Genomic DNA, 12,681 nt, shown 5'->3' with positions numbered 1-12,681 from the left:
TTTCTCTGGGCGCCCCCGGCCTGTGGGGCTCCTTCGGGGAAGGAGCCGGCCGGCCGTCTCCAGCCCGCCCACCTCCCCGGCCCCGAACCGGGCGCGCACCGTCCGCCGCCGTCACCACACACGATTACGTCACACCGGCGAAGACGGCAGTAGTCTCATGACGTCACAGCGGAGCTTAAAAGGAAAAAACCCGGACCGCTGCGGGTCATTTGTCACTCGTTGGCGGTGGAAAACGGTCGCGCGCGCTACCTCACCAGGTGAGGACACGGCGCTGACCTGGCGAGCGGTCCCGGGAGCCTCCGGACAGTGCAGTGCAGTGTCGCGCGCCGTGCCCGTCTCCGAAGCCACTGGTGTGCTGACTGACGCGCGCCACCGTCTTGCAGGTGACGTCATGAAACTTCTGCTGCTCATCACGCTGTCGGCTGTGGCCGCGGCCGCGGAGACCCTGGGCGACGAGGCGGATCCTCGCTTCGCGTTCATCAACGTGGAGGACAACGGACTGCGCTTTGAAGTGAACAACACCAGCATCGCCTACGGCGTGGTCACAGTGGTGATCGTGGCCGTTCTGCTGCTCATCCTGATCCCGCTGCTCAGCTCGTTCGGAGGAGGTGGCGAGGAGACTGGATACGGCAGCACCGGCTACGACACCGGCTACAGCAGCTACAAGAGGTGGGGGATCTGTGCGAAGTAGTGGCACGGAGGAGATTGTGGGCACAGTCTCACCGGCCTGAGTTCATGCGACCAGTGACTAGCTTTTGTGCCACCTGGATGGCCAGTTGCAATGTAAGCATAGGCTTTCTAACGCATAAACTTGCTTAGAGCAAATGCAGCCAACCGCTTGACTGAACAGCTTCATTTGCATTGGTTTTGCTAAAACATTATATGGCAATGCGGTCGCTGCTGTAACCACTTTTTAGGTCACAATTTTTTGTCACTTCTGCTATTGTTTCGATAAAGGTATGTTGCCGAACTATCAACCCAACCATATCTCCACTCTCCTGGTTTTTCTCTGAGGAATAAGGCTGGTACTACTGTCGTATCTATGTGAATAATGCTCCTCGCTAATGCCCTGGACACCTTACATCAAATATTGTTCCACTTTGCAGGTCGCTTGATTCGGCCATGCCAATTCTTCATCATCTGCAGGAAGCTTGGGAGAAGTTCCAGTGATTCTGCCTCGGCTGCCGAGGTCTCATTTCAAGATCCAGCGCAGTCCCGCGACCTGACCCGGATCGTCGAGTCTTGTAATGGGTTATCAGCGTACTGCACGAGACGCACTGAGCTATGAGCTCCGCCTCGCCATTCCCTAGTGACTTTGTCTCCTCGGCGGATCCCGCCCAGGTCGTGCTCTGGCCGGTTCAGACGTGTCAGCTCAGGGTCCGGGCACGTCACGTGTGGCACCACGGGTGTTCAGTTACACTCAGGGACGGGTCAGGAGGCCGGCTTGCTTGCAGCGACGCGAGTCGCTGCATGTGATACCAAATGAGTCGGCGTGTGCTTGAAGAGTGAAACAGTTTCAAGGCTGCTATCTTCCCCGGAGCAGAACTTCTTTCGTTGCGTTATGGTCAATTTTTCTCGCTAAAGATGTAGTGATGAAGATGTAGCAAACCATACCATAACGCCACGTATTTCGTTGTGTTATGGTCAAATTTTCTCGCTAAAAAATGTAGTGATGAAGATGTAGCAAACAATCAAAATCAACGGCAGGGTCAGAGGACTATAAACCAGTCCAACACTCAGCTGTCGTTTTGCTAGAATGCTGTTTATTGTTATTTGCCAGTTGTTACCAACTTGTTGATGTTTTTAGCAACGCTTAGACCAACATTTTCTATGAATGTATCCATGATGTTTTTTGCCTTTTGTATATCGCTAATTGCCGCTTGTTTTGTTGGCGATCTGTGAACCGATGGCATGAGCTACTTGCGAGTGTATGCATCATGAGAATATGGGACCGTGCATCGCCTCATTCCCACCGGAAGTTGTTGACATTTGAGTTGTTGCGATGTCTTTCCTAAATAGATTGGGTCTGCTAAAACCGCTTTCAAACTCATGCTTCTCCAAGGCATCACAGTGACGTGTTTGAAAGGAGTACTTTTGATAATAGTTAACACCGAACAAGGGAGGTTTTGTGATTGTTGCACTTCTTCGGCTCACCGCGCCGTAATTCTGCCGTCCAAAAGGTAACACTCCATATGCTTATTTTTTCACTTAACGTTTTTATGTCATCTAATTTGTCTACTCATGCTGAATTCGGTTATTTAAGCCATCGGTTGAAATTTCACCAACTTCTAGTCCTTTCCTGTAGCCAAAAGTGGACGAAAATTTCAACTGCTAGTTTAAATTTCCCAAGTTAGCATGAGAACACGAATCAGGCAAAGGCAAAATGTCCAGAAATGAGCATATGAGGTTCTACTTCTAGACGGTAACGTGACGTTATGGCTCAAGGACCCGCTGTGGTGCCAATTTCAGTCAAGTACACCGACCTCTCGCATTGCTCACATTCGAACTAAAGCCTCGGAAAACCTAAACATTAGAAAGTGAGGGGCTGGTAAAAACTGAACTACATATGCTTTTGGTACACTCGGTCCATGACAGCAAGCCTTGCATATTTCACATGCCAATTAAGAGCAGGTCCTGTTATAACTCTTGTCGGATTCTTTGAATACCTTTGTGGCCGCCGTAAGCTTACAGAGGGCAATGATTTTGATGTTGTGCTCCAGGGAAGGCGGTGCTCCCTGCTCATGAGGCTATATTCTTACGCAGCAGCTGAAAAGCATAACAGACTCATCCAGAAACAATAAGGTACAACGCTCCGCTTAGCGCAGATGTAGAACCCATTTCCCTGACGCCACGTGAAAAAATAAACATAATTTTGCGCATTTATACCATAGGTATACAGACTAGATAGGACAGGTGAACGGAGTGGTCCGCTTGCTGGTACGTAAAGCCAGCCGCCGTATTGGTAAAGACAAGAAACATAGACTGACTCTGACGGAGCCATTGCAGCACGCGGGGCGAGGAAGTCGCTTTGTAAGATCGTGAACACAAAAATTAAAACCAGAACTGATTTTGAAAGGCCTTCCGAGATAAGGTCATATGCTAACGATCCTGAAGCATCAGTGCCTTGTATTTCACTGTTCAATGAATTACCCGCATGGAGAAGTCCCCGCCGACCTCCACGACCGCTGCCTGCGCGGACGGTCCACCGTGCTCACACCGAGCGATAGTGGGGCCGCTACCTTCCTGCCTACCTGACGCTTCAGAATTCCACAAGAGTCGGCTGCAACCGTACCCGATGTGTACGGGTACAACCGTTCACCGACAGCCGACAACCGTTCGGAAAGCCTGTGGAGCGTGGATGGTTCCGCTGGCCCGGACGGTTCCGCCGCGCTCACGCCGAGCATCGGCCGGGCTACCGTTCCACCTGGTGTTCGTGGGGCAAGTGCCGTAGGGCTCACCCGCCGTCGTGCCGGATTTCGCGGGCGTCCACGGGCGCAATGTTTGATACTGCCGTTGGGTGGACGTCAACACACCAGGTACCGCGGAGATGCTGCCAATGTCCACGGGTCGGCAGCCGCGTTTGTGGGGACGACGTACGAGTCGCTGCCGAATCCGCATCGTGCGTGGCGTGATGTCGCTTTCCGCTGCCTTCGTAACTGGCACGGTCTTCACAGACAGATGAGAAGCGCAAGTGCTCGCCACACTCAGATGTATTGGGCAACCCAGTAGGCACCCGGTTAGGTCAGGGACTGGTTAACTAGTATCTAATAATTGGAATGAATGCTTATGTCACTCATCACCAGTTAGCTACTTACAAAATGCATTTCACAGCAATAACAGGAGCATATATCCGACCGACCGGATCGGACCAGCAGACCGGACCGTCATGAGGCGCCACAAACGTCTCCCAAGAGCGAAGACTGGGATTCGCGCGCAATTTTTGTGTGAAATGACAGTACACCATTCAGTTACGAACAGTTATAAAGCTAACTGATACAGAACATCGATCAAACGTCGCACAGACCTTTACATACTTGTACACCACACATCAAAACACAACCTGGACAAAGACTGGGTCTCTGGCGCACTTTTTGTGCGAAATGACAGTGAAACTGTATTCAGTTACGAACAATTATGAAGCTACCTGGTACAGAACATTATCAAACGTCAAGACCCACGATCAAATGTCAATCAATGGGAAAGTGAACGAAGTTGTATCTATTGGTGTCTGAGAATACAATTACTCAGGTATCTTGGGTGCACGAGCAGGCACCCGGCCAGGTCAGGGATTGGTTAGCCATTTCCTTATAAATGGAACCAATATTTATGAGCACTCAATACCAGATAGCTACGTACACAACGATGATTATCGCAGTAATGACAGAAATAAATATAATAGCGCAACTTCACATTTTAACTATCTGACAATGTCATGATGCATAGTGGTCTAGCGTAAATATTTAAGTGACCTGGCAATGCCATGACATCCGTGCTTTATCTAGTTCATAAGTCCGCAGCACTCCTTGATCCCACATATTCATTATTCACCCGATTATGCAGCTGCAGCACATATATCGTCCTTCAACAGGTAGTCTTCACGATCCGTCCACGAGGGCTGACTAGCTCCCGGGTACGCGCAATTCGCCGCACGGGTCGTCGCAATGTGCCACAGACGTCATCCAAGAAAGACGTTTAGGAGTCGCGCGTGGTTTTCCTACGAGCTGACAGCAAAACTTCACCTTAATTACGAGCAATGACGACACTACCTGATAAATAACATTGATGAAACGTCGCGCACAAATCCGCATCCTTCAACATCGCACATCATAACATCCAGTTCTTTCTACGAAATCCCAGATCACGTACAACAGAAGCACAAAAAACAGATAGCAGGGTATACGCTGGACGAGTCTGATGCCCGGAGAGCTGTAAAAACTCTAGGAAAGGGCATCTGCTGGCTACGCCACCGGACAAATGAAGACAGAATACCGGCAGCTACATCTGGCCTTAAGTCCTCTAAACAGCACCGCTTTAGTGATTTTTACGGATCCCGTTCCTCTGCAGACCTGCGTTGTGTAACTTCGCCTGGTGATGGAGGTACGCCCTTTGGCAGGTAGCCACAGGCATCCTGATCAGTTTGGCGTGGTAGTTTTCCGAACCGAGGTGAGTTTGCTGGGGTGGCGGCCGGGATCTCACATGTTATCGGTACCGATGCGGCACACCACCGCACTCTCCAACATCCGCTAGGACACCGCATGGTAAGCCGCATTCAGCTGCACAGTGCAGCTGGATGGAGCACAGTGCAGCTGCTCCTGCGGAGGAATCCACCCACCCAACGCGATCTTTTAGACATAGACGGTGGCGTAAGGATGTGAGGTCGTGGAAATCCCGAAGGCTCACCAATGCTTGTTGGTAGGCGGCGTAGCCTACTCTGTCTAGTGCCCTTCGGACGACGAACGGGGCGATGTAGCAAACAGCATTGGTGACCACAAAGGACAGCCCCGGTCGGTAGTCATGATCACCCAGTATATCAAGCACCTCGGTGCCTCCGGTGTCATACGTGTCACCTGCACCCCGCTTGCTGGGACCGTGACCCACAGCTGGGATTGATGCGGGATCCAGCCTTGTGATGTTCCCGCTGCGCCCCGTGTGAGTGCCGAAATGTCACGATGAACTGGCTGGTGCTCGGGTTGTTGCTGCACCCACCTTTAAGTTCATGACTGGGACATTTCACGATTCATCGACAAGCACCTTACACTCTCATCCCCCGGCTTTTAATTCAAAGGAGTTCAGGGATCGTCACCAGCGCTGAAGTCGCCTGTGACACTTTGAAATCTTCTAGTTGCACCGTTTTGGAGTTAAAGCCTTCGGCAACTTTGATTCCTGTAGTTGCAAGACGACCTTCGGTGGCAAGTTTATCCCTTTGTTGGTAGGATAATTTGGCAAACGTATCATCATGATGTATGTACGTATGATCAGAAAACTGTCCTGAATATCTGCATGTTTCTCTTGAAATCATCATCGCAGACTACATGATGATAATTATAAACTTTTGAAAAAAACGAAGAACTATTTTCTTATCTGATAATTATTTTGTTCTCCATTGCATGTGAAGAGCGTAAGTGTGGTCCCTTGATTCACAAAAATAAAAAGGTGGTTATGTGCTTAGAAAGACATGGCTCGTGCACCGACGAATCACGCGTAATGTACGAAGACTGGGCGTGCCGCGCACCGCCGCAGCCGAACCTGAGCCGGTGAGTGCGCACCGTGAGATCGCTGTCGCCTCCCATTTACGTGGGGCGACTCAGAAGTCTGATAAGCGTCCACTGAGAGGGCATTGGACTCGTGCTTGTTGTGCGGCTGGAGCACGTGGTTGCTGTCAGTGTCTTAAACAACCCCAGATGTGCCGATCTACTGGAAAAGGCACGAAACGGAAGCACGGCGAGGCTTAAAGGGAGTATGCCACCCGCTATGTACCTCCGCTTATTGTTAGATCAGATACATCCGATTTGACCAATGATGGTGGCTTTCTTGAAACCCTTCTGAAAAGCTCAGAATTTTTTATCTAAGTAGCTACTCGTGCGGGGCAAATTTTACTACACTCCTTGCTCACCCACCACCGATCAAGTAATGCCTTTCGGTTCACCTTCTCTCCAACCGGTGTGTTCTGTAATGCTAAAACCGACTAATTTGTCAAAACGTTTGCATAGTAAATACTATCCAAGCTTGAGACACTTTGTGTAGATATATATATATATATATATATATATATATATATATATATATATATATATGTGCAATCATGGCCCTGTCACCCCACGAATACTGCGTTCCGATGGGTAGCGGCGGCACTCACGCGGTTTGCGTGTGCTGATATCACCAGGACACGAAGCTGGTGGTAAGATCTCCTGGCCTGCGAGATGTTCCTTAAAAGGACCTACCGAGTCATGCCGCGTGTGATGTTCATAAGGAATCCTTCGTGCTGCAGAAGTTTCAGAATTGTCCGCTTTTGAGACGGTGTGTGATCATTTTTGATTGACGTAATTAATGTGCAAGCAAAGAACATTTTGGGTTCGATCGATTAAATCAAATTCATCTGGTGAGTGAGCGCCGACCGCTGACCGCTGACTGATGCCGACGTACTTCAATTTCAGCTGCTATAGTTGCAGTTACCATATGCCACCTTAATAAATTGATTAATAAATAACCACTAACAATGACTACTAATAAGATAAGTACTAATGAAAAGTACTTGATAACATAGCGAAAGCTCCTACCCATGTCGTATGCATCAATGCCTAAGGAAATAATTTACGCCTGGTTGAAAAAAATGATCGCCCAGGAAATGACTCCAGGACAAAGCCAGGTTTTAATTATTCAGGAAAAAACACTTCAAGCCTAACGACAGTGTAATCTACAACTCTAAATCCACAATTAACACATATTTATAACTCTAAATCAACAATCAAAACATTCATGTTCAAATGATTGAAACAGGCCAAACGTTGAATTTATTGAGAAACATTTGAGACATGAAACTTTTTAGAAGCAACATTAAATTTACAATTAAATCAGAGGCAACTCAGTAATAACCAAGCACTGACAAAATGGCAAACGAAGCAAATGGTCCTCAAGGTTCAAGTTGTCCTCAAGGTCCAAGTTTCCACCATACACGCAAAATTAAGATACTCTACAACTGTTACTGTGACGCGGCAGGCTTGTCTTTACAACTGATCAGGGAGTAGGCTAAACAATATGCATGATAAGCTATGCACGTGGTGAAAGGTAACGGTGTGGGTGAACAGTTCAAACTAAGCACGATCTTCTTTATGCCATCTGGATCAGGTTGTAATTTCAGTGAATAATTAATGCTCAGTGGGCAGATTTTACTCCGCAATGACAGTTCTCTTCTGTCAATCATGCTAATTAGTACAAACAATGACAAAAATATACACTTTTCAGACACCAAGTGATCCCATTGTAGTTACGCATGACACCAAGAATCAAAGGCACGCCATGACAGCACTTTTGAACAAACAGACACTAGCCATAACTTTTTGGCAAACATGCATAGCCAGAATTGGAGTGTACTGATTACAATCTTTTAGCAAAAGGCACAACCATCAGCACCGCTACTGCGATTTTTCCGTAGTAATGAACAGACTGTCAGCTGACTACATTGCGAACAAGCGCAAAATAATACCAGAAATTTGACGCTGCATTGGATGCACTGGTTGTTGCAGAGGCAAACCAGCAGGTAATCAAAACAATATGTGACTTGCCATTCAAAGAGTACGCCATCCAGGAAATAGGCAGGAATAAGTCCGACAGAAACTAGTAAATACAGTATCCGTCATGTACAGCCGTGAAGAGGTACTCATCCGGTAAAGCTAAATGCGTGGAGTCAAATAGCTGAGTTAAGAAGTTGAAAGGGGTCATAATTTTTTTAAAAATCTGTGGAGCACCGACCCCTAACTGAACCACACACTATGCGGTCTCTTTGGCAATACCGACTGGAAGCGTCAGCGTCATCTTAACAGCAATAACATGAAAAACACAAAGTTATGGTCAATTGGGTATATCTGTGCCCTGCGGAATACCATGCTACTACGCAATATATCCAACGAAAGTCACAAAACAACGAAGTAGTTGCCACCAACACCAAATACCAACCACACTGACCAGGTGCCCCGCATAGACAACTCGATGACTGTACCAAGATGGCGGCGGCTTTCGCGCACCGGCGGACAGCTGTTGTCTTATCTAGTCCTTTATATCTTTGGGTGCGATGCATACCTGAATGGCCTTGACATTGTCTGCACGAAATAGTCTACACATCTTCACGAGCGTGTAGCTCGGAAACGAGAGTTTTAAGCGTTAAGGAGGGCAGGGGCGTAAACTGCATCAAATAATCTCCAATATGGCTTTTCAGTTCAAAACCCCACACAGAGGCGGACACTCCCTTTAAGAATTTGGGACAACTTGACATGGGCAAGGGGGTCAAGGGGGTGCATGAGGAGGTCTGGGCGTCAATTTTGAGTTGACCTGATTTGATCCGAAGATCATGATCTATGGACCTTAAGTTTTGGCACAGGTGACGTCACATACATTCCAACGCAGTCCCTGAAATAGATGTATCTAGCTCTCTGATTTTTTTCGCTCTCAGTAGGTCAAACTGACTTCTCACCCGAACGAAAGGTATTCAACCGGCCACCTGGGCGCGTGTTAAAGGGAACGTACCACAATTGTGGGGGTTTTGAAACAAAATAGCCATTTTGAGGATTATATATAACAAGTAAACATATAAAAACAGTAAACTAATACAAGTAAACATATAACCTCACGGACAAACGTATAGGAACACCATGAGGAAGGCCCAAAACACGGGCTCATGACCAGATTTGACTCATCAAACACTTAAAGGATTGCCCCGAGCACTTCTCTTGTAGCACGCCTAGTCCTTGGTTTCAGCACAAAATGCAGTCTTGAAGTGTCGCAGTGCTATATTACACACACGCAACAACACCGGTAACTGTACGGGCGACACCCACGCTCAGAGCGTGCGCACGAGCCTGAGGCTCGGGTTTCCTAAACACTGCGCCACGCATTTTTGTATTTCCACCTGGGCGTACCCTGGCCTCTTTATGACATATGCATTCCGGATGCCCACGTAGGTAAGATGGCGCTCTGCGTGATCGGCATGTGATTAAAGAGAATGTTCCACATTTGTATGGCGTTTTGAACTGAAACAGCCATCTTGAGGACCCTTTGATGAAGTTCACGGTCATGTCCTTTTTAAGATCCAAGACGATCTGGTTCCTGCGTTACACGCCCGCCAAAGTGCGACAAGTTTTATTTGGAGCCTATTTCAAAGTTGCCTTGGTATTAATGACGTCATAGAGACGTCATGCGATCCCAGTCATACTACAGGCTGCTTTTTGCTCATAGACAAAACAGCATGGCCGCTGGGACATTCACAAGACCTATGATGCAGCACGTATGATACAATACACGGAGGATGATTGCCTGTTGCAAGATTTCGCTGCTGAATGCGTGTCGTGAACGTAAGCGTGAGCACTTTCGCGTTGTGCGACAATCGTCGTGAACGGATCATTTTTCCTTATTTCTAGGCCATAAGTCAATGTTATAAAAAAGAACGCCACTGTCTGGAAAAAAGTACCGCACCCCAAAAACGGGCGGGCACCCTCCCGAAAGTATAAAAAATGAGACGCGACTACAAACCTGTTTTTCCCCTGCTGGTGTTTTTTTTTCTTCTTCTACTGATGCATCTCTTACAGAGAGCTCGGTTGGCGTCTTGTGTACCGCTGTACAGCTTCGCACGGGTTTATGGGTTAGCAAGGCACTATAAAATTAGGGAAACATGACAGCAATTTTAGGTACATGTTTCACTAAATATTTCACACATATTGTACGACAAATTTAAATCCTGAAAAAATTGTGTCCCACGAGTACAATCTCTTGGGCCACATTACGATAAGCCCACGTTAGAACTTTGTTTTGAAGGGTGGTCACAGTGAAATGCGGTGTTATGACTGAAATTCTGTGCGGAATTTGCGAAAAGAACATGCAATTTGATAGCCCCGCGAGCTGTGCAAGTGTGATATCACACTTATTTGACAAAAGAGAGTGAATCGGGGGCTTGAAATGTGTGATCACTGGTGGTGTGTGCCAGTGGCTTGCATTGATCTTGATGGGGAGTGTGCGTGCGAGGTTAGTTCTTCTGAGGTAGAACATTATTTTAGTATTCTTTAAGTCTACTGACTCCCAATACAATGTGATGTATTGGTGCCCGCCTCTACCTTTATGTTTTTGTTTGAACATAACAAAGGAATGCTGAAAAACTAAGAGAAACACTAGCACTCATGTTGTAGGGTGTACGAAGGCAAGCTGGTACTTCAATATAATCTTGCCAACATTTTGGACCTATTGAGATATTGCAGGACCTATTGAGTTAATCCGTTGTATGTCATTATTCCAGCAATTCATTTTGGCAGTAGGGGCTGGTGCGTGCAGCGCATCAATTGACATACTCAGTGCAGGCTCACATTATATGGCTTTACAAAATTGTCTCCCTAGAGAATTCTAAAAATATAGAGCTGTATTATGACTGATGCACATTGTGCTGCCCTCACAAATTTTGTATGCAGGCGAGCATGGCTCATGTCATCAATGTCACAGTCACTCCAACTTGCATGAGATGCTGGGTGCTGAGAAAGGTGAAAAAGTATTGCTGTTCGTGTCTTGGATAGCACTTAATACTTTTGCCACGAGCCTTCTGTGCACTGGAAGCCTCGTCACTTCCTTGCATTTTGCCGGTCCAGCTATAACTACATGCACTTGTCATGTCTCCAGCCTTATGCACGGTCAGCATGCTTGCAGTGTCATTTCACCACATGTAAAATGTTCCTGTTATTTTTCAGTAAACCAGCCTGATGGCTGCATTGTGGAAGTGGGAGATGTGTTTGCATTTATCTCGCCTACGGTTTGTGGATTCCGGAAACAGTCTGAGCGGGTGATGCCACTTATTGGTTGTCTGCTTTGCTGAAAGGGATTTTTTTATATTGCATCATGTGGTTTGGTCACAAATATGCCATATGGGGAGTCAATACAAGAGAACACACTTGACCCATCTTTTCATAATGGAATTTATTATGAAAGCAGCATGGACTGCGGCACAAAAAGCATACCGTTGTTTATTATGGCATGCCACAGTACAGCACTGGGGTAGTGCCACAATGAAGATGTTGACCTGTGCCATTACACAATGTATCACGTTGGTTGGCCACTCTATCTCAAGCCTATGAGACAGCAGCTAATAATTTGTAAATGACTGGAAACAACTGATTTCATAATGCCAAAGGGCTATCAACAGCACTAACATCATTGCAGCACAATGGTTGTATCAGGGTTAACTATTAAGTGCAAAAATAATCCTAAGCAGAAAAAAGTATTGGTAGCCCAACCTTGCCATAGCAACAGCAATGCTTTGGCAATCAATTCATAGAAACGTTACAAATTTATTAATTTTCGCATGTTAGCGCATTTCCGGATACAAACAATAAAGAAAGCAACTACTGTGCACATCATATAATATCAATGTCAGGACTACAGCACTGAAGGCAGCGATGGGTCGACAATAAAGTATTGACAAAATCATCGTCAACAGCACAGCAGCAACAGCAGCAGCACAGCACATCGTGCTTTGATATTAATAATATGCCATAAAAGCTGGCGATCGCTACCTTGCGTATGTCAAACAGTCCACCAGAGGTTTTCTTACGGCCAGTACCAAGACAAAAAATCCACACACCACCCACTAATTCGCCGCCCGACACAGCCCTCGTGACGAGAACGGCCGGTTGGCGTCAGCTTTCGTGTGTTTCGAGATATTCTTTAGGTCTGGCTGCCAGATGCTGCCAGGATTGCTGTCGTCACAAAACTATTCCATGACGCCACCAAAGAATGACGTAATGGGGCGTATTTTACCAACTTTGAGATTTTGCTACTGAGCGTTGCTTTTGGGCCTTGAAAGCTTACTTATAGTTACAGGTAAGCTTTTCCTCATGATATCTGATGCCTACCTCAATATCTTCAAATGTGGAACATTCCCTTTAACGGTCTGGAGAGCATTCGCATGGCACGCGACAGGCGCGTGGTGCA

The 12,681-nt window shown here is 47.0% G+C and overlaps 1 protein-coding gene across 1 annotated transcript; it reads left to right on the top strand.

The window, feature by feature from the left end:
• Positions 1–130: 130 nt before the first annotated feature.
• Positions 131–2,035, top strand: LOC119096914 (uncharacterized). Its single transcript, XM_037219919.1, has 3 exons — positions 131–257; positions 384–669; positions 1,107–2,035. The coding sequence occupies exons 1-3, from the start codon at positions 158–160 to the stop codon at positions 1,168–1,170; spliced, it is 450 nt and encodes a 149-aa protein (XP_037075814.1). The 5' UTR covers positions 131–157; the 3' UTR covers positions 1,171–2,035.
• The last annotated feature ends 10,646 nt before the right edge of the window (positions 2,036–12,681 follow it).

This window comes from Pollicipes pollicipes, unplaced genomic scaffold (assembly GCF_011947565.3).
Source record: "Pollicipes pollicipes isolate AB1234 unplaced genomic scaffold, Ppol_2.1 Scaffold_4295;HRSCAF=5057_pilon_pilon_pilon, whole genome shotgun sequence".
Classification (NCBI taxonomy): Eukaryota; Metazoa; Arthropoda; class Thecostraca; order Pollicipedomorpha; family Pollicipedidae; genus Pollicipes; species Pollicipes pollicipes.
The sequence above is the reverse complement of the archived record's forward strand: the minus strand, read 5'-3'. Positions and strand labels throughout refer to the sequence as shown.